This window comes from Chiloscyllium plagiosum, chromosome 10 (genome assembly GCF_004010195.1).
Source record: "Chiloscyllium plagiosum isolate BGI_BamShark_2017 chromosome 10, ASM401019v2, whole genome shotgun sequence".
NCBI lineage: Eukaryota > Metazoa > Chordata > Chondrichthyes > Orectolobiformes > Hemiscylliidae > Chiloscyllium > Chiloscyllium plagiosum.
Window position 1 is genome coordinate 77,954,434 of NC_057719.1, and position 27,355 is coordinate 77,981,788.

Genomic DNA, 27,355 nt, shown 5'->3' on the forward strand with positions numbered 1-27,355 from the left:
AGGGAAGGAATATAGATAGATAGGATGGGTCAAGAGGGTGGTGCCAGTTTGGATTTGGGATGTGGTGGGAGGAGGGGATATTTGGAAACTGGTGAAGTCTATGTTGATGCTGTGTGATTGAACGGTCCCAAAGTAGAAGATGATGCGTTCTTCCTCAAGTCATCATGTGGCTTGGATTTGGCAGTGGACAAGGCCCAGGATATGCAAGTTCTTGGGGGAGTGGGAGGGGGAGTTGAAGTGGTCGGCCACGGGTTGGTGGGGTTGTTTGGTGTATGATTCCCAGAGATGTTCCTTGAAGTGCTTCACAAAGTTGGCGTCCTGTCTCCCTGATGTAAAGGAGACCTCATCGAGAACAACGGATGAGATGGATAGATGTGCAGCAAAATCTCTGCTGGGTGAGAAAAGATCCTTTGGGGCCTTGGATGGAAGTGAGGGGAGAGGTGTTACACCACCTGTAGTGGCAAGGGAATGTGTCTGGTGTGGAGGTTGGGTTAGTAGAGGGTCATGGACTTAATGAGGGAGTCATGGAGGGAATGGTCTCTGCGGAATGCAGATAGGGGTGAGAAGAGAAATATACCTTTGGGGTCTGATTGTGGGTGGCGGAAACAGTGGAGGATAATGCGCTGTATCTGGAGATCAGTGGGGTGGGGGGGTCTATCCTTGTTGCGGTTGGAGGGGTGGGCTTCAATGGTGGAGATGCAGGAATGGAGGATCCGCCGGAGGGTGTGGTTGATCCTGTGAGTGGGCAAGTTGCCATCCTTGAAAGAGGCCATCTGGAATGTCTGGGAGTGGAATTGCTCCTCCTTGGAGCAGGTATGGCAGAAGCGGAGGAATTGGGAATAAGGGATTGCACTTTTATTGTGGGGTGAGGAGGTGGGAAGAAGTGTAGTCAAGGTATCTGTGGGAGTCAGTGGGTGTGAAATAGACATCCGTGTTGAGTCAGTTGCCAGAGATAGAGACCTCACTTGTGTAACCAAGTTGACATCCAACTGGAAAGTATGGATGATTTTACATTGTACCTTTTAAAGAAAGCTTTTATGACTGGACAATCGCACACGGGAGGACATAAGATATTAAATAAGAACAGATTTAGATTTGTTTAGTTTGCCTCCAACTAGATTATTAGTCTCACGAGGAAACAAAAAAATCTAGAGTTCTTGACTAATCATAGCAATCAAATCTGTTGGCCTATAATATGAGAGCCCAAAAAATCTTTCAAATACTGAAGCATGGTAGCTGTCTTTTTCCCATTACCAGCTGTGCTAGTTTATCAGAATACTCCAATGGTCAGGCAATGCTAATGCACCTGCAAGAGGCGAGTAACCATTTAAGCTGATTAAAAGGTCTCTCGTAATTTGACACGTGTAGACGCATCCAATCAAAAAAATGGTGTGGCAGCTAGGATCACTTTTGTGTTTTAATATTTTGATAATTGTTCAGAAGGAACTTCTGTCTTGAGAAGCCATCTTGTTCTATTATCTATGTTGGCAGTGCACATATCTGACAGTGGGGCTGTTCATCTGTTCAGTGCTAAGGCCGGACGTTGGCCCAACAAGCTTGACAGAGTCATACAGCGTGGAAGCATATTCTTTGGTCCAACTGGTCAGCACCAACTAGACATCCCTATCTGATCTAGTCGCATTTACCAGCATTTGGCCCAGATCACATCTAAAGCCTTCCTATTCATATTCACATCCATGTGCTTTTTAAGTGTTGTAATTATACCACCCTCCATCATTTCCTCTAACAGCTCATTCCATACACATCACCTTGTGGGTGAAAAACGTTAACTCTCAGCTCCCTTTTACACCTTTCCCCTCTCACCTTAAATCTATTAATCGATAGTTTACACTCCAGGGACTCTTACCATCTGCTCCCCTGACTCTCATTCCCCTTCTATCTACAATATGAAAAACATTTTTTCAAGCCCCTCTCGGTTCTGAATTGTTTCTCTCTCCACACAACTTTCCTGATCTCACTTTTTCCAGCACACACTGGATGGGCTGCATTCCCCATGCTGCTTTTCGAGTCCTATGTTTGTACGGTGTGGGCCGGTAACTTGGCGTCTTACAGGGGCTTGGCCCACAGGTCTTAATGGGAGTTGTACTTCTGGCAAGGGCATACGCACTCTGCGGTGCATGGCTGCCAACGATTGGGAGTCCGAATGTAAGTGCGTGGGAGATCCTGAGTGGCTGTTATGTATGCAGCTGGAATTGGGGGAGTTCCCCTGTAAGTATTGAGCCTGGGGTGAGGGTGGAGCTGAGGCCAGTATACCCCTCAATTCACATCCTCTCTTTGCCACACCCTCAATTCACACCCTCCCTCAGCCAACGCCCTCAATTTACATCCCCTCTCTGACAACACCCTCAATCGACACCCCGCCCCTTCACTGATGCCCCAATCGGCATCCCTCCCTCTACTGAACCCTCAATCGACATTCCCCCTCTGCAGACACCCTGAATTGACGCTCATCTGCAATCTTTAATGACACTAAGTATGCCACCTTTCATTAATTTAACATCATCTTTTTGTAATTGCTTCACATGACAGCCAGTAAAGCAGTACATGGTTAAGATCTAGAAGTGCTCCTGCCGCCTTCTCAATACAAACATTGTGTTTGATGTAATGAAAACCCCAGTGATAGAAAACATGTGTCCAAAGTCACTAGTTCATCCTAAGAATTGTACACTTAGAATATGTCAAATACTAAATCCCAAAATGCTTCCAGAAATAGTGGAATTGTGCAATGCTCTTTCCATCTGCATTTACATGCACTGTATTTTCATTCAACACCAAACATTGCAGTTACCAACTGTGCTTTGAGGGGTTAATAATGTCCTTAATATTTTATACTGTGTACTCCAAGTTTTTGAGAAATTCATTTTTCTTGCTACTATTTGTTTGACAGTGATAAATCATGTTAAATATGAGCCATTCTACTCATCCTCAGACCGGTATAACCTAGTGTACAAATGTGCATTTTTTCCTCTTGTCAGACCTAGTGCTTGTTACTGAGAAACAACAACCACCTGATGGAGCATCGCTCGGAAAGCTAGTGCTTCCAATTGAACCTGTTGGACTATAAGCTAGTGTTGTGAGATTTTTAACCTTGTACACCCCTGTCCAACACTGGCATCTCCATATCATGGATAGTTTTGTTTGACTTTATCTTCATTCATAAATGCAGTGGATCTCAGAGAAGCAACAACATTAACATATATATTGCTATTTACAGTCCCATTTTCCCAGATAGAATAATTGCTGTGAATTTATAAATTACTTCATTCTTTAAAGGCAGCCTGAAGGTTAAGTTTCACTTTTTGATTTCAGCTTCTTAGGAAACGACACATTGGGAATGATATAGTGACTATCGTACTACAAGAACCTGGAGCCCTGCCATTCACTCCAAAGAACATTCGTTCCCATTTTCAACATGTGTTTGTCATAGTGAGGGTGCACAACCCATGTACTGAAAATGTCTGTTACAGGTGAGTAAACTGCAAATGTTATTAATGTATATGTTTTTGTGCTAGGAAAGGAATATAGGCCTTGTTTTCTTAAAAGAATAACAGGTACTGCTGTGTCTAGTGGCTTGTTGAATGCTTCTGCATGGTCTGTTACAGCCATGGATTCAAAAGTTTGACATTCCTTAATGCCTTAGTTTCACCCTAATGTCCAATCCTATTGATAGGAGGGGGTGGAGTTTAATGTATAAACCCAGTGGTTGTAGGAATAGTAAGATTATGGATATGGAGAGAGATTGGTACAGTTAGGAGTAAAGTTTTTAAAATCTCCACCAACCTGTTGGTTGATTCACTTCATCTGGGCAGGTTCCCTGAGACCTAAGAAATTTAACTGACCAGGGTTAAGCTTGCAAAGATAACCTCAGGTCATCTGTTTTTAGGCAGGTGAAGATTTAGCCTGTAATTTCTTTCCAGGATATTACTTCAGGATGAGTAATTCACTTTCCAGTCCATACCATTGCCAGTTTGAGGTTTTGGTTATTGCTCAGATTCTGGCACTGATTGAAATTACAACTGAGACTGGAAGCCTCTCAGAGGTGAGGAGGATCCACATTTTGTGGTTCTTTGCATTCTGTCTTGATGGAAAATTGCTAATATGGATTAAAATATGGGAATTTTTAAATATCCAATATGATCTCTGATCCTTATGTACAATACAACAATATGATGACTAATATTTTCCACTATCAATTAATGCAGTTTACAGTCAATATTAGAGACTGCTATATCCCAAGTTTGGGAAATTGCATACTCAAACAACTTTATTCTGAAATTAGGATAAATGGAAAGAGTGTTAGCATTTACAGCAAGAAAAAAGTTGAGTGTGCAAAGCTCAATTTACACTTTTTTGGATTTGCATAATGTCATGGTTTTATTTTTGCAGTGTCGCTGTGGCGCGGTCAAAAGATGTGCCTGCATTTGGCCCACCAATTCCAAAAGATGTCACTTTCCCCAAGTCATCTGTCTTCCGGGACTTTTTGCTTGCCAAGGTGATCAATGCAGAGAACGCTGCTCATAAGTCAGAAAAATTCCGGGCCATGGCAACAAGGACACGACAGGAGTACTTAAAAGATCTAGCAGAGAATAGTGTCACTAACACACCAATTGATCCTTCTGGAAAGTTTCCTTTTATTTCATTAGCAACAAAAAAGAAAGAGAAATCAAGACCTTATGCCAATGCTGAGATGTATAGTCTGGGAACAATTGTGTGGAGTGTGCGTGCAGAAGACTATAGCTGTGCTGCTGAAATTGACTGTTTGTTGGGTATCTCCAATGAGTTTGTGGTCCTTATTGAAGAGAGTTCTAAGCAGGTAGTATTCAATTGCTCCTGCAGAGATGTTATAGGATGGACTTCAAATCTAACAACTGTTAAAATCTTCTATGAACGGGGCGAATGCATTTTTGTCAGGACATTTAATAACGTTGAAGAAGTTAAGGAAATAGTCAAAAGACTTGAGGTAAGTCATCATCTTGCTATTATAGATCTCACCTGTTTAAAACATGTTTGTTAATATATCTTCGAGTATAGTTTTTAGATTAGGGAATTGACTGAGTAGTGTTGCTTTAACTTTCATTTTTCAATGTGGCTCATTTAACTGTGCATACTCTTTTTTTTTAAAATAAATAAACTACTGTTTCATTTGTTGGCTGACATGCTCATTCCCAAACGCACACTCCATGCTTCCTGCTCTTCTCACCCCCACGCAAAGCTCCTCACTTACCTCTCCTGCTGAAGTTTTTTGCTCCTCACTTACCTCTTCTGCTGAAGTCTCTTGGGCTTATGCCCGAAACGTCGATTCTCCTGTTCCTTGGATGCTGCCTGACCTGCTGCGCTCTTCCAGCAACACTCTTTCAGCTAAAACAATGAACTGGGCTGTTTAGGAGTAAGCAATGAGGTTTGGAGGGGGATCCATGAGCAGGGAGGGAAGTTAGTTAGCATTTTGTAAATTGTAAGAGATCCTTCTGTAAGTTGGTTCATGGGCATTGGACATAAGCTTCATTAGTTCTTTAATTTTGCCGGTGCTGAAGATCTTTCCCTTTTGATGTTTTTGTCTTTCTTGATGCATTTTTGCATTTGGATATTGGAAGTGCTGCTGCTAAGGGAAGGTCCATTTTTGCATGATAAGTAATTAATGTAAATACTGGTGGTCTCATTTTAGCTGTAACCTGCTTGAATAGTTAAAACTCATCCTAGCAGTGTACTTTTAACCTAAATTTTAGGTTGGTTTGTATTGAAATCTGCTAGGTAAAGACTGTTTAATGCCATTTAACTAGATTTTTACAACCAGTGAAGAGTTGGCAACTTTGCCCAGGCTAATTAAGTTCAACAAACCTGTTGATTGTTTTCATAAATCCATTCTTGTTGCAAAATAGTCAAATTCCTATCTCTGAGCTGGGAGGCCAGGGTTTGAGTCCCACTTGTTCCAGCAGTGTATAACAACATTTATGAGCAGATTGATTATAGAAAATATCTTCATTTTGTTTACTACTTTTGGTGGTCTTAATCTGTAGAGAGCTTGAGCTTCTGTATCCAATAGAACATCGAAGTATTTTTCTCATAGGTCTTTGTCTGCTATTCTTAGTTTCACCTTGAACTATTGAGGAATTCACTTTTTCATTGAAAATATTTGGTTTAGTTAGGTTTGGATTTTTGAAAACTTCAGTTGATGGGCTTTGAAATCATCCCCCCACCCATGAAAATAAAATTCCGTTGCCGATTATAATGCTCACTCAATTGGGGGGTGTTGTGACAGACATCAGTCAGGCCAGACAGTATTGATTAATGAATGATAAAGTATTAAACGTTATGATGTCATTACTGCTGCCGTATAGATTGATGGGCTGGTTTAATAGTCATAGATTCTTACAGCACGGAAACAGGCTTTTCGGTCCATCTGTCTATGTCAAACATAATCCCAAACGAAACTAGTCCCTCCTGCCTGCTCCTGACCCATATCCCATACATTCCTATTCATGAACTTATCCAACTGTCTTCTCAATGTAACTGTACCCACATCCACCACTTCCTCAGGAAGTTCATTCTATGTGTGAACCACCCCATACGAAAAATTTGCCCCTCATGTCTTTTTAAAATCTCTCTCCTCTCACCTTAAAAATGTGTCCCCTAGTCTTAAAATTCCCCATTGTAGGGAAAAAAACAACTACCATTAACTCGATTGACACCTCTCATTATTTTATAAATTTCTATAACGTCGCCTCTCAACCTCCTATGCTCCAGTGAAAAAAGTCCCAGCCTATCCAACCTTCCTTTATAACTCAAACCTTCCATACCCAGGAACATTCTGGTAAATCTCTTCTGAACCATCTCCAGATTAATAATATCCTTCCTATAACTGGGTGACCAGAACTGAACACAGTGTTCCAGAAGAGCCGCGCCAATGTCTGGTATAACCTCCATGACTTTCCAACTTCTGTATGCAAAGGACTGAGCAATGAAGGCAAGCATATCAGATTTCTTTTTAAACCAGCTTGTTTATATGTGACGAAAACTTAAAAGAATTACGTATCTACACTCCAAGTCCCTCTGTTTAACAACACTACCCAATGCACTATCATAAATTGTATTAGACTTATCCTGGTTTGTTAGGAGAAAGTGAGGACTGCACATGCTGGAGATCAGAGTCGAGGATGTAGTGCTGGGAAAGTACAGCAGTTCAGGCAGCATTGAAAGAGCAGGAGAATCAACCTTTCGGGCATAAGCCCTTCATCATTCCTGATGAAGGGCTTATGCCCAAAACGTCAATTCTCCTGTTCCTCGGATGTTGCCTGACTTGCTGTGCTTTTCCAGCACTACACTCTTGACACTATTCTTGTTCATTGTACCAAAATGCAATACCTCGCACTTATCAGATTGATCTCCACCTTCCATTTCTCAGCCTATTGACCTATTTCATCAAGATCCCTTCAGGTACCTTGTAACAAAACATTTCAAAAAGACAAGCCTGAAAACATTGAGACAAGTTTTATTGTGAGATGCTTAGAATGTACCTTTTTTGATTAAATACAGGACATAATAAATCAGAAATCTTAAGGACAATAAATAGGCAAGTTTTAATTCTTCATTTTTAACCAAGGGAGGGGGAAAATGAACAAGCAAACATCTTTGAAACCTCAATGCCTGCCATAATTCCCATTTGTATTAGCAGTACAGCGAGTAAGACAATATGAACAACTTGCAAATTGTACATTTACAATAATCTGAGGTTTCACGTATTCCTGAGAGAGTTATAACAGACTTCATTTATAAATAGTTGCTATGTAACTCCTCTTTTGATCATCTATGTTAACTGTACATGAAAGTTCTAAGATTTTTAGTATTAATCCGAGACTGATTTCCATGGTTAAGCTGAGAAATGCAGTAAAACCTACTTGCTTAATTTAATGTAATTATTCTTCAGTACAAACTTATTGTAGAACTATACTGCCCCTGGTTATGAGAATAATCTCAGCTCAAAGTTATTGAGAAGCTGAATATTTCAACAATGTATATGCAATTTATGTTTAAAAAGAAGTATCTTAGTTTGAAGTAAGGCTAGTAGCTCTGTACTGCAAGGATGTGTCTGTGTTTTAACTATTACAGCACACAAGACAATTCGTTATAGAGTCATAGAGCATAGAAACTGATTCGTCAGTCTAACAGTCCATGCCAACCATGTTCCCAAACTAAACTAGTCCCACCTGCCTGACCCATATCCATCCAAATCTTTCCAATTCATGTACTTATCCAAATGTCTTTTAAATGTTATAACTGTGCCTGTGTCTACCACTTCCTCTGGCAGCTCATTCCACACAGGAACTCCTTGCAAAAATATTGCCCCTCATGTCCTCTTACTTTGAAATCTTTACAACACCTGCGAAGCTGCATGTTTTCTCTATGCGGAGGAGAAAGTGAGGACTGCAGATGCTAGAGATCAGAGCTGAAAATGTGTTGCTGAAAAAGCGCAGCCTGAAGAAGGGCTCATGCCCGAAACGTCGACTCTCCTGCTCCTTGGATGCTGCCTGACCTGCTGCGTATCTCCTCTATTCACAAAGTTGTCTTCAAGAAACTTCCCTTCTTTCATTTTCAAGAAACTTCCCTTCTTTCAAAGTCCAAAGTCCAATTCTGTCAGAACTTGAAAACTGTCTTCAGAAGCCTTCCCAGAAATAATGTAATAAAATATCCATTGTTAAATAGGTGAATCTTCTCTTACTCACAGCTTGCAACAGATAAATCTCTTTCGCAAACCCTTCTGATTTTATTAGCAATGTTTCTATCATCGTTTTTCTTCATTCGTACAAAATTTAGTTTTTGTTTAAATTGTCTTGTTCTATACTGATTGCTGAAATCTGGATCATTCTCAACATATTGTCTTAACCCTTTCTGTCCATGGGTACATGGGTACATGTTGTCTCTGGGTACATGTTGACTCTGGGTACATGTTGTCTTTTTAATTTACCTTTGTAACCCACACCTTGGCATCATTTAAGTGCTTCCATTTTAATTTTCATCATCTTCATTTTTAACCTTCATGATAACCTGCACTCAGTGTCTCAATGTAATGGTTGGGAAGTTGGGTTGTGATGAGCTCTTATTGAAATAAAGTGACCTTCTAATATTTCAAACTGGTGTCTATTTTGCAGTGCATGCTTCTGAAAGGAAGTGTCGTAGTGAAAAAGAAATTTGTGCCTACACCTGTGCATCTGATAACTACCTATAGCATGTATACTGGATGATCGCAACTTCACTGTTGCCATTTTTGAATGGTACACTCTAGTTGTAAATTTGCAAAGCAAACTATCTCCTAAAAAGACTTAAAGAGGATCTCACTGCCACTTCTAAAAGGGATTATGCTACTTGCTATTTAGCTGCCAGACGATCTTTCTATTCATCGATTCGAGCATTGAGTACTGTAGTTGGGACATCATGTTACGGCTGCACAAAATGGTGGTAAAGCTACAGTTGGAGTACTGTATACAATTCTGGTCGCCCTGCTATAGGAAGGATGTGATTAAACCAGAAAGAGCTAGGACAAATTAGACTAATTTTTAGAGTTTTGCTGTTATTGCTTAAAGAGCATTCCTGATGAAGTGTTTTTGCCCGAAACATTGATTTTCCTGCTCCTCGGATGCTGCCTGAACTGCTTTTCCAGCACCACTCTACTCCAGAATCTGGTTTCCGCATCTGCAGTCGTTGTTTTTACCTTTGCTATTGCTTAAAGTTTGGTGTCAACAGGGAATGGTCTGGCTGGTTCTTAAATACTTGTTTCTAAATTGAAAGCAAATGCTGAAATCAATTGAATTTAGAGATTGGTGCCATTTTTTCTCTTAAGCCTTTTTTCTTAACTGAATAATGACAAGAAGAATGAACAAAGGCCATGGGAAGTGGGAGAAGATATAACAAGAGGGAAGAATAGCAGAAGTGCACTCTGCAGGAGAATATATCTGTCAAGGGTCTTTAGGCAATTCTCCTAACTTCACAGATTATCATTGATTGCCACTACTGTGCCACATTGCAAACTCAAAACAGGACTAAGACCAGACAGTGCTTTCTGTGGCTGTTGAGGTGACTGACTCATTCCAGACATGACTGGATGTCTAAGAAACAACACAGATGACAGTGGATTGCTTCCTAAGTGAGGTCCTTAAAGAGCTCAGAATAGAAAAAGAGAGACTCATCTCCTTCCTGCTTACCAAAGGTAAGCAGAATGAATGAGGATGTTTGAGAATATAGGAAGTATGGTTAGTGAGTTTGTAGGTGAGACCAAAATTGGTGGTATAGTGGACAGTGAAGGAGGTTATCTAAAAGTACAACAGGATCTTGATCAACTGGGCCAGTGGGCTGAGGAATGGCAGATGGAGTTTAATTCAGCTGAATGCGAGGTGAGTTTTGAGAAGATTTGTAGCTCAGGTTGAGGTTCTGCATGTAGGTTTGCTCGTTGAGCTGGAAGGTTCATTTCCAGACATTTCATCACCCTACTAGGTAACATTTTCAGTGGGCCTCCGGGCAAAGCACTGCTGATTCCTGCTTTCTATTTGTATGTCTGGGTTTCTTTGGGTTGGTGATGTCATTTCTTGTGATGTCATGTCCTGTTCTTTTTCTCAGGGGGTGGTAAATGGGGTCTAAATCAACTAGAGTTCTGGTTGGAATGCCATGTTTCTAGGAATTCTTGTGTGTGTTTGGCTTGTCCTAGGATGGCTGTGGTGTCCTTCCTCATCTGTATGTAAGGATACTAGTGAGAGAGGGTCATGTCGTTTTGTGGCTAGTTGATGTTCATGTATCCTGGTGGCTAGTTTTCTGCTTGTTTGTCCAATGTAGTGTTTGTTACAGTCCTTGCAAGGTAGTTTGGAAATAACATTAGTTTTGCTTGGTGTCTGGATATGTTCTTTCAAGTTCATTAGCTGCTGTTTTAGAGTGTTGGTGGGTTTGTGGGCTACCATGATGCCAAGGGGTCTGAGTCGTCTGGCAGTCATTTCTGAGAGGTCTTTGATGTAGGGGAGAGTGGCTAGGGTTTCTGTACGCATTTTGTTTGCTTGTTTGGGTTTGTTGCTGAGAAATCAGTGGACTGTGTTCATTGGGTACCCATTCTTTTTGAATACACGGTATAGGTGATTTTCCTCCGCTCTGCGTAATTCCTCTGTGCTGCAGTGTGTGGTGGCTCATTGGAATAATGTTTTGATGCAGCTTCGTTTGTGGGTGTTGGGGTGATTGTGTCTTCTGTAGTTCAATATTTGGTCCGTATGTGTTGTTTTCCTGTTGACGCTGTTTGAAATTCCCCATTGGCTGTTTGCTCTACTGTGACATCTAGGAATGGCAGTTTGTTGTTGTTTTCCTCCTATTTAGTGAACAGGGTAGTAAAGAGAACATTTGGCATGCTTCCTTCACCAGTTAAAACATTAAGTACAGGAGTTGAGACATCTTACGGCCGTACTAAACTTTGGTAAGTGACAGTTGGAGTACTGTGTACAATTCTGGTTGCCCTGCTACAGGAAGGATGTTATTAAACCGGAAGGAACGCAAAAAAAGATTTCCTAAGATGTTACCAAGACTGGAAGGTTTGACTTGTAAGGAATGGCTGGACAGGCTGGCCACTTTTTACCCCTGACACATAGGAGGCTGAGGGGTAACCTTATAGAAGTTTATAAAATCATGAGGGGCATGGATAAAATGAATAGCAAAGTCTTTTCCCAAGAGTGAGTGAGTCCAAAACCAGAGGGTATAAATTTAAAGTGAGAGAGGAGTGAGGAGAAACTTTTTCACGCAGAGGCTGCCGTGTATTTGGAATTAGCTGCCAGAGGAAGTGGTAGATATGGGTACAATTACAGCATCCAAAAGACATTTGGACAGGTACATGAAGAGGAAGGATTTAGAGAGATATGGCCGAATGCAGGCAAATAGTTCAATTTAGGAAACCTGTTCGGCATGGAAGAGTTGGGCTGAAGGGCCTGTTTCCATACTGTAGTACTGTACTCTATGCTGCCATTGGCTGTATACATATTTTTATAGCAAGTTTTGAGAAGATTTGTAGCTCAGTTTGACGTTTTGGATGTAAGTTTGCTCGCTGAGCTGGAGGTTCGCTTTCAGACATTTTGTCATCATATTAGGTAACATTGAGCTTCCGGTGAAGTACTTGTGTTAGTGACCCGTTTTCTACCTACTTGTTTAGAATTCCACGGGTTGGTGCTGTCATTTCCTGTCGTGATGCCATTTCTTGCAGTGATATCATTTTCTGTGCTTTTTCTCAGAGGGCGGTAAATGGGGTCTACGTCAATGTGTTTGTTGATAGAGTTCTGGTTGGCCCACCAGAGGCTCACTGGTGACGAAACGGCTGAAAATGAACTTACAACCTCAGCGAGCAAACTCATATCCACATATTTTTCTACGTGGCTTATGTTAACCCTGCCTTTATCATGAACTTCATTTTATCAATGTGAATTACTATGCAACCACAGGCAATGAATCGTAAAACCTATTTTGTATGGGCTCAGTGGTATAACCAAGAACATAATAGACCACAGCATTATTGTCCTCAAGAAATTCTTCCATTGTGTGGATTGCTCTGAAGAAGCACTGTAGTTCTCACTTGAGTTTCAAAATTTTTGTGTTAATGTGTCATTCAACCTTATTATTGAGAAGGAATGGCACTTTGTGCCATTGATTAGATGTGGTGCTAAGGAGCTGGAGCATAAGGAACAGACTGTCCAGCAGTACATAGAAAGAGAGGGAAGGAAGCCATTGTGATGTCCTTTTCTGTCTGGGCTTCACATGATAGAATATTTAACAATTGATATCAGTAATCTCAAAGACATCCCTCCAGTCATTAACAGTATCATGTTCCTTAATTTTCCTCAGTGACCCTCACAATGTTCTCTGCCAATACAAAATAAAAATATTGCAAAATATAGTTCAAGCAATATATGTAAATTTGGTAGTAATGACCAAATACAATAAAATCCCTTGTATATTCTGTTAGTGCCTATCATCCATGTAATAAGACTATTAGCCGTAGGTGCAGAAGTAGGCCATTCAACCCACGGAGTCTGATCTGCCATTCAATGATCACATGGTTAATCAGATCATCCTCGGCTCTACGTTCTTGCATTTTCTCTGTAACTCTTGATTTCTTTACTGATTAAAAATTTGTCTTCAACACCTCAAAAAATACTTAATGACCCAGCCTCGACAGCCCTTAGTGGTAAAGATTCCACAGATTCAGTATCCTCTCAGAGCAGAAATTCCTCCTCGCCTTTATCTTTATTCTGAGATTATACCCTCTGCTCTTAGACTCTTCCACAAGGGAAAACAATCCTTATGCATCTACCATGTCAAGTTCCCTAAGAATGTTGTTCCTTCTGTGTGCCTTTGCCTGAGTTGTTAATCCTATGCAGTGGTTTCAGCATGGTTGATGTGAAACTGCTAACTTTCAGTGGAGGAGATTGCAGAAAGCTTTGAATGATTATCTTGAGCAGTTTTTGGGTCCTAAAGGTTAGACTTCAATACCGTAGCATGTTTGCTGCAGCCTGAGCTGGTTGGCCAACAGACAGACAACAGCATGTGAGCTTGTAGAGGTGGTGGCGACATGGATAAATAGATGATATGATTTATTATCACATGTATCTTGAAGATACAGTGAAAAATGTTTTGAGTTACAATGAGGATAAAAGAAATTACTTAAGTAAGATGTCATCTTCTGTTCAAATTGGGGTCATAAGCACAACTTCAGGACTTCAGCAAGGTGCTCTGGCTCTCCAAGAATTCTACTCCAGGAACTGCAATGAGGACATTGATGCCCCAGGAGACCCCACCGCCATCACCACCAAGAGTCCAGGCTCTGGGTCTATTGCTGACAGGAATCTCCATTTCTGGCACCGGAACAACCAACAAAGCAATCTCTGGGCCTACCACCACCATGAGTCCAGGCTGCAGGCATCAAGACTGCCGCCAGGAGTCTACTTTTAACAAAATCATCTAGAATGATGATGCCAGTAGTCTGAGCCATCCCTTACATCACTTACATATTGAGTGAAGCCACTTATTCTGCAACGAAATTTATAACATTCGTAGATTCCACATGTGTACAGATGGAGGTAACTGCTGGGAGTGGTATGCTGCAAACATCATGCACAAAGTTCCATCACCAGCTGGTGCTGGACTCTTCCATACCTCTCAGCTTTCTCTTTGACTTTCCAGTACACCAAACACTTTGTAACATATGCCCATTAGCCGCTTGCTGTAATAACGAATAGAAATTGCTGGAAATAAATAACAAGTCTGGTAGCATCTGTACAGAGAGAAACAAAGTCAACATTTCAAGTCAAATATGACTCGTTTACAGAACATCCTTCTGTTGGTAGGCATATCAAATTTCTCATCTAGTTCTTTGTTCTTTCTCATCTAGCAGAATTAGTGTGGGACCTTGGTGAGTAGCAACTTGAAACATCCTCCTTCTCCAAATCCCCTGAGAAACTACTTTCCACCACCACCACCCTGTCTCCTACCTTCAAGCCAATTTTGTAACTAAGTGGCTAGCTCTTCCTGGATTCTGTGATCTAATATTGCTAACCAACGTACCATACAGAACATTGTTGAACACCTTGTTGAAGTCCATGTAGACAATATCCACCACTCTGCCTTCGTCAATCATCTTTGTCACTTCTTCAAAAATCTCAATCAAGTTAGTGAGATACAGTTTCCCATGCATAAAACCATTTGCAAGAAAGCAAGAATTCTATTTCCTTCGGGGTGCTGTGTGCTGATCAGTTGTTTAGTGCTTGATTGAAGATTCATATCTGTAGAATAAACTAATATTGATTGTGTTTTATGTTGCAACAAAAAAATTGATTTCATGTACAGTTAAATATGATCTGTAACATAAGTCCAGATCAGAAGTTAAGTGCCCCAAAGTGCTGTTTTGTTTGGTGAATGGTTGGTTGATTGTTTTTCATAAATTCCTATTTCTACTCTGTAAATTGGTTTCCTTACTTGCTGTCACCAAATTTGTCCTTTCTTTGTTGTCTCCTTTTTGAACCTGTAGTTTGAGCACCCACCATTAGTTTGACTGCTAGTAATGCAGTCTAGAACAAGTCATTATTTTATTTTTGTTAAATTGTGTCTATGCTTCAAACAATTCCTTGTTCATATTGCAAAAAATAGTCTCAGAATACTGGATTGAAAAGCAACCAAAAGGCCATCATAATACCATCATAAAAAATTAATATATACAGGGTGAAAATGTCATTTTAACTCGATGAGGCTCCTACATTTACCTACTTTCATTCGGTGAACAATTTCAAATGATTTATCATTACTTAAATCCAGTAAAACATCTCTTATTCTTGAGGAAGAGTAACCAGACCCCTAACGTTATCTTTGATTTCTGGTCACAGATGCTGTCAGACCTGCTGAGCTTTCCCAGCAACTTCTGTTTTTTATTTCACTTATTTCCATTTATCTCCTCTGTACTTACTTTCCTGATGCACTTTGATCTAAAAAGCTGCCAATTTCATTAGTGGGAAACAAGACAATCAAATCAACCATAGAATTATTATATTAATAATGGACCAAACTTGAGAACAGCATCCAACATTGATTTTGAAGGATAAGATGTTATCAGACCAACATTTATGGCATTTTTTAAGAAATTGGCATCCCAAGCATCTTAAATAAAACCCAAAAATATGTCACGTTACAAAGTTCCACACTAAAGTCTGCTGTGTAAACATTGAAAGGAGTGTGAATCATGGGGATACATTACATGATACATTTTCTGAAATATAGGAATCAAAGGATGGTCTAAGAACAAATCTAGAAGTTAGAGGCTAGTATGTTCAACCACGAATGATGAGAGTGTTTTTAGAAATGAGCTTGAATCAAATCATCGGGCCAGGTTTGATAAAAGCAAATTTAGTTTAAATAATTCAATCTTTTTTTAATGAAAGGTAATTGATAAGGGAAGGCAATTAATTTAGTAATTATCAGCTTCCAAAAGGGTGTCACATAATAAGCCCTTCCACAAAGTTGAGTTTCGTGGAATAAAAAGAATAGTGGTGATTTAATGGTATAAAACTGAGTAGTGGTGAATCAAAGATTTTGTTTGGTTTGGAAACAGTGAAAGGAACGTGGTGGGATTTTCCAAGGGGCTTAGAACCACTGCTTCTAATAATTCATATTAAAGGCTGGTCTTGGATGTACAGGACATAACTTCAAAATTTTCAAGCTTGGATGTATTGTGAACTATCTGGACAGTAATGATTCACAAACTGATGACATGGGCAGAAGAAATTTAAGGCAGAGAAGTGTAACGTAAATTGTGTGGAAAGAATAAGGTGAGGTGATATAGACTATAGGGTACAGTTCAAACAGTGGTGCAGGAATACAGAGAACTGGAGAGATGTGAAAAAAATTGAGGTTGAGAAAATGGTTAAAAGGAGATAAGGGATCTGGACTTTGCAACTAGCAGGCAGGCAGAAAATAGGTGTTGCGTTTTGTCTCCGCAGTGTAGAGGAGACCTCACTGTGAGCTGTGATTATAGTAGACTAGATTGAATGTAGTCATTAGTAAGTCACTGCTTCACCTGAAAAGTCTGTCTGGAACCTTGGGTAGTGAGGATGGAGGAAGGGAGTGGGCTGGTCTTGCATCATCTGTGGGAAAATGGGGGTTAGGGAGTAGAGAAGGAAAGCACAGGGTCATTTTGGAGTGAATGGTCTTTCCAAAATGCTGACAGGGGAAGGGGAAATGTCAGGTGATGGCATTGCATTGGAGGAAGCAGAAATGGTGGCTTATTATGTATTTGGATATGGATTCTGGTGTGTTCCTGGTAAATGAGGGCGAGGGGGTGTGAGAGAACCATCATTCACAAGGTGAACCAAGAGATGGCATTAGCTTGAAAATGGAGCAGGAAATGTGATCCGCTGAAATAACATTGTAACATAAAATAATTACCTATGAACTTGGAATGCATTGGCTTAATGTTAAGACTGCTGTGTGATATTGCATTGCTTCCCATATACTAAATTTAAAGTTCGTCTGTCGAATAGCTCTCCTTTATTTCAGCAATCATTTCTGTCCACCTCACCCCACCCCAATCCATGTTCACTTTATTTCCCTTATTCTAGTCTAAGCTTCATTGTTTATGACAGTACTTCCAGTTGTCTTGACTCTGTTCCCAAAATTTTCTCCTTGAATGCCTGCACCTTGCAGCTGCCTCTTTGATCTTTGAACTTCATTCTGTTCAATTGTGGTTTTACTCACCATTTCTCAGTGCTGGTTTACTGCTCACCAAAATCTATGTAAAACAGTTGTAAACTGTATTGACAATGGAAAGTATGTTTATTTACAAGTTTATATTCAACACAAACTTACATCCCTCAGAATATTGTCTGGATCCTTTTCAGGTAACCACAAAGGGATGCGAGACTGTTGAGATGACATTGAGGAGAAATGGCCTAGGCCAGCTTGGTTTCCATGTTAACTATGAAGGCATTGTAGCAGATGTCGAACCCTATGGCTACGCATGGCAAGCAGGTCTCCGACAAGGCAGCCGGCTGGTGGAAATCTGTAAAGTTGCTGTGGCAACTCTGACCCATGAACAAATGATTGATCTGCTACGAACATCTGTAACAGTTAAAGTGATCATCATTCCACCCCATGAAGATAGCACCCCTCGCAGGTATGTTCCCTGAACTGAAGTTTTTGCTGCTCCACCCAAATTCAGCTTATTATATTCCACAGTCACAGCCCTTCCCTACCTGTTTCATGTTCACAGATCTTCACCTTATAACCCCTAGTTTTTCCCAACCTTCACTATTTTGATTCTCTCCCTCCCTAACTTTGGAATTCTTTCCCATAGAGGGCTATAAAGGCTTGGGTCATTGAGTGTCTTCAAGGCTGATTTTTTAATTGTAAAAGAATCAAGGAGGCCAAGGCAGGAAAGTGGAGTTGAGGATCATAAGATAAGCCATGGTCTCATTGGATGGTGGAGCAGACTCAATGAGCTGAATTGCTTGCTTCTGCTGTGCCACATGCTCTTATGGTTATGCTTTATTGAGCCTTTGCAAACTTCATTTGACTATGCTGTTCATCAATCACATAGTTTATCTCAAACTATTCAGTTATCAATGATGTTCATTTTTTTGTCTTTCGGAAGCATTGTATCAGCATTTATTTATTCTCTATCTACAATGCTTTTTTTAAAAAAAATTGAATTTAAACCTTTGAGAATGTTGCCAAACAATTGAACAGTGGAAGGTTGCCCATGTCAATAGAGCAAACTTTCTATAAGTATGAAATTGACTGATTAGACTACCTTGTCTGGATAAGCATTGTGTTGCATTACGTTTTGGTTAGTGAAGCTATGTAAATCTGAAAATTCTTGAATTAACCTTCCATTGGTCCTTAGCTTGACTGATTTAAGCTTCAGATTACGGACAGAGCAATCAGCTTGCCAGAAGGAAGTTTCTGCTCATTAAGAAATGATGAACATATGAAGATTTCAGCAGAATCTACTCAACAGCAGTATTTGTAATTAACTCAGTTCAATATTTCAGTGGGAGAACACTGTCGATGACAATCTTTGTGCTGTCCTCTCTTAGGAAGTCATGCTGTGTTCTATGTTGCACAAATGGCCTTATAGTGATATTCTTCAAATGACTACAAAAAGTTTAATAGGTTGTCACAAATATTGTGACCATTCCCGAGCCAGGGTTCATAAGAACGTAAGAACTTGAAGCAGGAGCAGGCCATCTGGCCCTTTGAGCCTGCTCTGCCATTCAATAAGATCATGGCTGATCTTTCCATGACTTACCCACCTAGCTCAGCTCCACTTACCCACTCTCTGACCATAATCCTTAATTCCATTACTGTTCAAAAAGTTATCTACCTTAGCTTTAAAAACTTTTATTGAAGAAGCCTCGACCGCTTCACTGGGCAGGGAATTCCATAGTTTCACAGAGTTCTTCGTGCAGAAGTTAGTTCTCAATTCATTCCAAAATCTGCTCCCTCTAATTTTGAGGCTATTCCCTCTTCTAGTTTCATCCACCAGTGGAAACATCTATTCCTTTCATAATTTCATATGTTTCTATATGATCCCCACTCATTATTCTAAATTCCAATGAATATAATCCCAGTCTACTCCATCTCTCCTCATAAGGCTTAACTCTAGAATCAACCGAGTAAACCTCCTCTGCACCCTCTTTAGTGCCAGTACATCCTTTTTCAAGTAAGGAAACCAAAACTGCATACAGTACTTGAGGTGTGGCCTCACCAGCACCTTGTACAGCTGCAGTGAAACCAGTCTGCTTTTGAACTCAACTCCTTTAACAATGAAGGCCAAAATTCCATCTGCCTTCCTAATTACCTGTTGAACCTGCAGACCAACCCTCTGTGATTCATGCACAAGGACACCCAGGGTCCTCTGCATAGCAGCATGCTGCAATTTTTTCACTATTCAAATAATAGTCCTTTTTTACTGTTATTCCTACCAAAATGGATGATTTCATATTTACTAACATTGTACTCCATCTGTCAGAACTTTGCTCATTCACTTTAACTAACTATGTCCCTTTGCAAAGTTTCACAGTCCTCTGCACGCTTTGCTCTTCCACTCGTCTTAGTCATCCGCAAACTTTGACAGACTACATGTCCCCAACTCCAAATCGCGTATGTAAATTGTGAATAATTGCATCCCAACACTGACCCCTGAGGCACGCCACTAGTGACTGACTGACTGACTGCCAACCAGAATTGGACTCAGTTATTCCCATTCTTTGCTTCCTCTTGGTTAACCAATCATCTATCTATGCTAATACTTTGCCTGTAATACCTTGCATCTTTATCTCATGCAACAGCCTTTCGTGTGGCACCTCGTTGAATGGTTTTGGAAGTCTAGATGCACATCTGCTGGGTCCTCATTGTCCACCATGTTTGTAATGTCTTCATAGAATTCCAAAAGATTAGTTAAGCATGATCTGCTCTTTATGAACCCATGCTGCTTCTGCCCAATGAGCACTATTTATCTAGATGCGTTGGTATTTCTTCCTTGATAATTGACTCAAGCATTTTCCCTACTATAGAAGATAAGCTAACTGGTCTATAATTCCCCATCTTTTGCCTACCCCCCTTTTTAAACAATGGTGTCACATTTGTTGTTTTCCAACCTGCTGAAACTGCCCCAGAGTCTAATGAATTTTCTTGAACAGTATGTAATAGAACCGGGGAATTTATTTAGATTAGATTCCCTACTGTGTGGAAACAGGCCCTTTGGCCCAACAAGTCCACACCGGCCCAACAAGTCCACACCGACCCTCCAAAGAGTCACCCACCCAGTCCCATTTCCTTCTGACTAATACACCTAACACTAGGGGCAATTTAGCATGGCGAATTCACCTGACTTGCACGTCTTTGGACTGTGGGAGGAAACCAGAGCACCCAGAGGAAACCCACGCAGCCACTGGGAGAACATGCAAACTCCACACAGACAGTCACCCGAGGCTGGAATCGAACCTGGGACCCTGGTGCTGTGAGGCAGCAGTGCTAACCACTGAGCCACCGTGCCGCCCCATTAGATTAGATTAGATTCCCTACAGTGTAGAAACAGGCTGTTTAACCCAACAAATCCACACTAACTCTCCGAAGAGTAACCCACCCAGACCCGTTTCCCTCTGATTAGTGCACCTAAACCCGTGGGCAATTTGGCATGGCCAATTCAGCTAACCTGCTCATCTTTGGACTGTGGAAGGAAACTGGAGCACTCTGGAGAAAACCACGCAAATGTGCAAACTCCACACAGGCAGTCGTCCGAGGCTGGAATCGAACCGGATCCCTGGCACTGTGAGGCAGCAGTGCTAACCACTGAGCCACCAAGCTATCCTAGATCTGGTCCTATGTAATGAGACAGGAAAAATTAATGATGTCATAGTTCGGGATCCTCTTGAAAGGAGTGATCACTATGTTTAAATTTAGAATATAGATGGAAAGTGTGAAGGTAAAATCCAATCCAAGGCCTGGGTTTAAACAAAGGAGGCTACATTAGTTTATCACAAATTACCATTTGTTATTTCTCCCACATACTCTTTTAGCATACAGCAATGCATTCCATTCGGGCCATGAGACCTGTGTACTCTTAGGTCCGTTAGCTTGCCCAACACAACCTCTTTCATGATCATGATTGTTTCCACCTACATTCGTCCCTTTGGCAATTGCTCACCTATTATTCGTGTCCTCTGTTGTGAAGACCAACACAATACCTATTCAATGCCTCAGCCATTTCCTCATATCCTCATACTAAATCCCCGTTCTCACCCTCGAAAGGACCGATATTTACGTTAGTCAATTTTTTTGTTTTATTTATTTTTTATATATATATATATAGAAATGTTTGCTATCTGTCTTAATATTCTGAGCTAGTTTTTCTCATAATCTATCTTACTTTTCTTCATAACTCTTTTTGTGGTTTTCTGTTGACATTTAAAGCTTTCCCAATCTTCTAGTTTCCTGCTGATCTTGGCCACTTTGTAAGCTTTATCTTTGAATTTGATAGCCTTCCTTATTTCCTTAGGCACCTGACAGATTACCCCTTTTCTTATAGTCCTTCATTTTCACTGGTATGTACTTTGGCTGAGCACTTTGAAAAATTGCTTTGAAAGTCCTCCACTGTTAGTCAATGTCCCACCATAAAGTCTTTGTTTCCAGTCTACTTTAGCTAATTCCTCTCTCATCCTATTGTAGTTTCCCTTATTTAAGCACATGACCCTAGTATTGGATTTTAACTTCATACTTTCCATCTATATTCTAAATTCAACCATACAGTGATCGCTGCTTCCAAGAGGCTCCCTAACTATGACATAATTAATTCTCCCTGTCTTATTACACAGGACCACTTGCTCCCTCCCCAGTTCCATTATGTACTGTTCAAGAAAACTATCGTGGGCACATTCAATGAACTCTTGCTCAAGGCTAACCTGACTGACCTGGTTTGACCAATCGACGTGTAGATTAAAATCCCCCATGATAATTGTCGTACTATTTTACAGGCATTAGTTATTTCTTTGTTTATTGCCTGCCCCTATGTGCTATTATTATTTTGTGGCTGAAAGACTTCACCTATGAGTGCCTTTTTCTTCTTAGAATTTCTAATTTTCACCCAAATGGATTCTCCATAGAACCTATATCATCTCTCGCCACCGCCCTGATGTTGTCCTTAAATATCAGAGCTACATTATCTCCCTGCCTGTCCTTCCAAATAGTCTGATTCCCCTGGATCTTTAACTCCCAGTTATGATCATCTTGCAACCATGTCTCCACAATGGCTACTAAATCATATTCACTCATGATGTTTTGTGCCATTAACTCATCTAACAATTTTATCATTGCCTCAGATGGATATCCTGATTGTTGTCCTTCTGGGTGAGGAGCGATTAACTTTTTACAAATATATATTAAGAACAAAAGGATAGATAGGGAAAGAATAGGGCCCCTCAAAGATCAGCAAGGCAGCCTTTGTGTGGAGCCACAGAAAATGGGGGAGATATTAAATGAATATTTTGCATCAGTATTTACTGTGGAAAAGGATCTGGAAGATATAGACTGTAGGGAAATAGATGGTGATAACTTGCAAAATGTCCAGATTACAGAGGAGGAATTGCTGGATGTCTTGAAACGGTTAAAAGTGGATAAATCCCCAGGACCTGATCAGGTGTAACCAAGAACTCTGTGGGAAGTTAGAGAAGTGCTTGCTGGGCCTCTTGCTGAGATATTTGTATCATCGATAGTCACAGGTGAGGTGCCGGAAGATTGGAGGTTGGCAAACGTGGTGCCACTGTTTAAGAAGGGCAGTAAAGGCAAGCCAGGGAACTATAGGCCGGTGAGCCTGACCTCAGTAGTGGGCAAGTTGTTGGAGGGAATCCTAAGGGACAGGATGTACATGCATTTGGAAAGGCAAGGACTGATTCGGGATAGTCAACATGGCCTTGTGTGTGGGAAATCATGTCTCACAAACTTGATTGAGTTTTTTGAAGAAGTAACAAAGAAGATTGAGGGCAGAGCAGTAGATGTGATCTATACGGACTTCAGTAAGGCATTTGACAACGTTTCCTGTGGGAGACTGATTAGTAAGGTTAGATCTCATGGAATACAGGGATAATTAGCCATTTGGATACAGAACTGACTCAAAGGTAGAAGACAGAGGGTGGTGGTGGAGGGTTGTTTTTCAGACTGGGCAAATCTTATCAGGACTTATACACTTAATGGAAAGGTCCTAGGGAGTGATGCTGAACAGAGACACCTTGGAGTGAAGGTTCATAGTTCCTTGAAAGTGGAGTCGTAGGTAGATAGGATAGTGAAGAAGGTTGGTATGCTTTCCTTTATTGGTCAGAGTATTGAGTTCAGGAGTTGGGAGGTCATGTTGCATTGGTTAGGCCACTGTTGAAATATTGCATGCAATTCTGGTCTCCTTCCTGTCAGAAAGATGTTGTGAAACTTGAAAGAGTTCAGAAAAGACTTACAAGGATGTTGCCAGGGTTGGAGGGTCTGAGCTACAGGGAGAGGCTGAACGGGCTGGGGCTGTTTTCCGTGGAGCGTCAAAGTCTGCGGGGTGTCCATCTTGAGCCATGTTTCTATAATTGCTATGATATCCCAGTCCCATGTTCCTATCCATCCCCTGAGTTCATCTGCCTTCCATGTTAGGCCCCTTGCATTGAAACCGAAAATGTGTTGCTGGAAAAGCGCAGCAGGTCAGGCAGCATCCAAGGAGCAGGAGAATCGACGTTTCGGGCATGAGCCCTTCTTCAGGATTCCTGAAGAAGGGCTCATGCCCGAAACGTCGATTCTCCTGCTCCTTGGAAGCTACCTGACCTGCTGCGCTTTTCCAGCAACACATTTTCGGCCATGATCTCCAGCATCTGCAGTCCTCACTTTCCCCTTGCATTGAAAGAAGTGCAGTTTAATTTATTAATCCTACCTTGTCCCTGCCTGCCCTGACTGTTTGACTCATTTCTGTTCTCAACTGTACCAGCCTCAGATTGACCTCTTTCCTCACTATCTCCCTGGGTCCCACTCTCCCACCTTACTAGTTTAAATACTCCTGAGCAGCTCTAGCAAATCTCCCTGCCAGTATATTAGTCCCCTTCCAATTTGGGTGCAATCCGTCTTTCTTGTACAGGTCACCTGTTCAAATGTCTTTTAATTATTCTACCTGTACCTGCATGCACTACTTTCTCTGGAGGTTTATTCCACATACAAACCACCCTCTGTGTGAATGAGTGGCCTCTCAGGTCCCATTTAAATCTTCCACCTCTCACCTTAAAATTATGCCCTCCGGTTTTAAATTCCTTACTTTCGAGAAAAAAATCTTTGCTATTCTCCCTAACTGTGCCGCTCATGATTTTATAAACTTCTAAGATCTTCCTTCAACCTCCTATGCTCCAGTGAACAAAATCCTAGCCTATCCAGCCACTTTTTATAACTCAAATCCTTCAGTCCCAGTAACATCCTTGTAAATCTTTACTGCACCTTCTCCAGTTCAATAATATCCTTCCTATAGCAGGATGACCAGAAATATTTTCCATGTTTCTCTTGATTGGCTCAATGGTTTAAATCTGGAAACATTGCACCTGAAGAGTAGAGTTAAGAAATTCACTTAAACTAGTTAAACTAATTAGATGGAATAAAAATAGCTGGACAGACAGACGAGATACTATTCTCTGGAGCAACAGCTCTGAAGGCTGCATTGTCTACCTGGTGCCAAGTTTCAGGACATTTCTTCTGTGTTGGAGAGAAATGTCAAATGGGAGGACTTCACGAAAAGCCAGCAACCCAGGTGGAACTAGGAAAGAGGCTCTGCTGAGGGATTAAGAATAGCTCCGGGCATAGTTAAAATATGGACCTACAAAGGTGTTAATCTCTGAATTACAAACTGTAGCATGTGCAAATTAAAGAAGCATTAACAAGATTCAAGAGAGACTTTGATCAGATGGGCCAATGGGATGAGGACTAGCAGATGGAGTTTAATTTAGATAAATGTGAGGTTTAGCATTTTGATACGGCAAACCGGATCAGGACTTAAACAGCTACTGATAGGGAAGGAGTTGAAAAGTGTGGCACTGGAAAAGCACAGCAGTTCAGGCTGCAGCCGAAGAGCAGGAGCATAAAAGTTTCAGGCATAAGCCCTTCATCAGGATGATGATGTAGGGCTTATGCCTGAAACGTTGACTCTCCTGCTCCTTGGATGCTGCCTAACCTGCTGTGCTTTCAGAGCACCACAATTTTTGATTTTGACTCTGCAGCATCTGCAGTCCTCACTTTCTGTCAGCTACTGTAGGGCCCTGGGGATTGTTAATGAACAAAGAGATCAAGGGCCGCACGTGTATAGTTCCTTGAAGGTGGAGTCGTAAGTGGACAGGATGGTGAAGATGATATTTGACACACTTGCCTTCATTGGTCAGAACAGTGAATGTAGGTGTTGGGATGTCATGTTGTGGCTGGACAGGACATTGGTGAGGCCACTTTTAGAAAACCATGTACAATTCTGGTTGCCCTTCTGCAAGAAGGGTGGTACAGAATTTAAAAGGATTTTGCCAGGACTGAAGGAGTTGAGTTATAGGGAGAGGTTAAAAAGGTTGGAATGTCAGATGCTGATGGATGACCTTAAGATCATGAGGGGCCTAGGGTCAATAGTCAATCATGAGTAGGGGAGTCCAAGGCTAGAGAGCATAAGTTTAAGATGAGAAGGGAAAGATTTTAAAAAGGACCTGAGGAGTAACTTGCTCAGAGAAGGTAGTGTGTGTTTGCAACAAGCTGTTGGAAGAAGTAGTCAAGGCGTTCAATTGCAACATTTTAAAAGGTATATTAACAGGAAAGTTTCAGAGGGATATGTGTCAAATGCTGACAGATTAGGGTGTCTGTTAGGCGTGAACGAGTTGGTCCAAAGGATCTATTTCCGTGCTGTATGACTCTAGACTTTATGCATGTGTGCCTCAGATTGCTGGGAGAAATTCATCCTGATATATAGAAACTTACACCAATACTGGGGCGGGGGGGGAGAGATAGATGTTCCACTGGAATGGACTTTAGTTGAACCATGCTGGGACAAATGTCCTGGCAAATTGTATAACTCTGGTTGTAAATGTATATTTGAACTAAATTGGGAGAACATGAATTTAAGGGATGTTTGAAGAATGAAAGAAGAGCATACATGTAAGGTAGAGAAGAGGTGAAAATAATTAAATGTGCTGGGAAGGAGTTGAAAATATACGCAGAAGAATGCAGCAGAAGTTAGAACCAGAATAAAAAGTAAACTGAAAGGTCAACGTTTAAGACTATCTCATAAACAGCAGGAAACTTTAGGCCATTTTACCTAACATCTGTTGTTGGGAAAAAGCTACAGTGCATTGTTAAGAAAGAAGCAGCAAAACATTTAGAAAAGTTTAACCCCATCAGAGAGTTAACATGATTTTGTGAGAGAAATCTTGTTTGATAAATTTGCTAGAGATCTTTGAGAATATAACAAGTAGAGTTAATAAAGCAGAATTGGTATATGTAATGTATTTGGATTTTCAGAAGACACTCCGTAACATGCCATGTAAAACGTTATTACACAAAATGGGAGCTTATCGTATTGGAAGTAATATATTCGTGTCGATTCAGGATTAGTTAATACAAAGAAGACAGACCCAGTAATGGGTCATTTTCAGATTGGAAGGGTGCAATTACTGGAGTGCCACAAGGAACAGTTATTTGCTGTTTGTATTAATGATTTGGAGGAGGGGACAGTGTAATGTATCCAAATTTAATGCTGATTCAAAAATAGGTGTGAGGGCGTGTTGTAAGGTATGTCCCCAGTATATAGGTTGAGTGAGAGGGCAAAAACTTGGCTGATAGAGTTTAATGCAGTAACGTGTGAAGAATCAAGCAACAGACTTGTTCAAATGGAGAGAGATTCTAAAACAATGCATCACAGGGTTCTATCTGGGTGTTCTTGTGCATAAAACATGAAGGTTAGCGTGCAGGTGTTGTAAGAAGACAACTGTTGGCCTTTATTGCTAGGGATTTTTAAAAGTAGGGCAGTCTTGTTACAACTGTGAAGACTGTTGGTGAGGACACACCTGGAATTCTGTATGCAGTGTTGGTCTCAATATTTAAGAAAGGTTATACTAGCATTTGAGGGAGTTTAAAAGGGATTCACTGGATTTATTCGTAGGCTGAAGGGTTGACTTATTAAGAATGACTAAACAGGTAAGACCTCTTCATTAGAGTTGGGGGTGGTGGTTGTTGGGGGTGTACAGGCTTAAAGCATGCAAGATTTTAATGGGGCTTGACACTAGTTATTGAAAGATGTTTTCTC

The 27,355-nt window shown here is 40.8% G+C and overlaps 1 protein-coding gene across 5 annotated transcripts in view; it reads left to right on the forward strand.

The window, feature by feature from the left end:
- Positions 1-27,355, forward strand: part of sipa1l1 (signal-induced proliferation-associated 1 like 1) — a 433,231-nt gene that overhangs the window by 327,071 nt on the left and 78,805 nt on the right. For all 5 annotated transcript variants that reach the window (XM_043698149.1, XM_043698153.1, XM_043698152.1 and 2 more), the window contains 3 exons: positions 3,331-3,488; positions 4,408-4,981; positions 17,415-17,689. In XM_043698149.1, the coding sequence (XP_043554084.1) occupies positions 3,331-3,488; positions 4,408-4,981; positions 17,415-17,689 (1,007 nt within the window). The remainder of the gene's footprint in view (positions 1-3,330; positions 3,489-4,407; positions 4,982-17,414; positions 17,690-27,355) is intronic.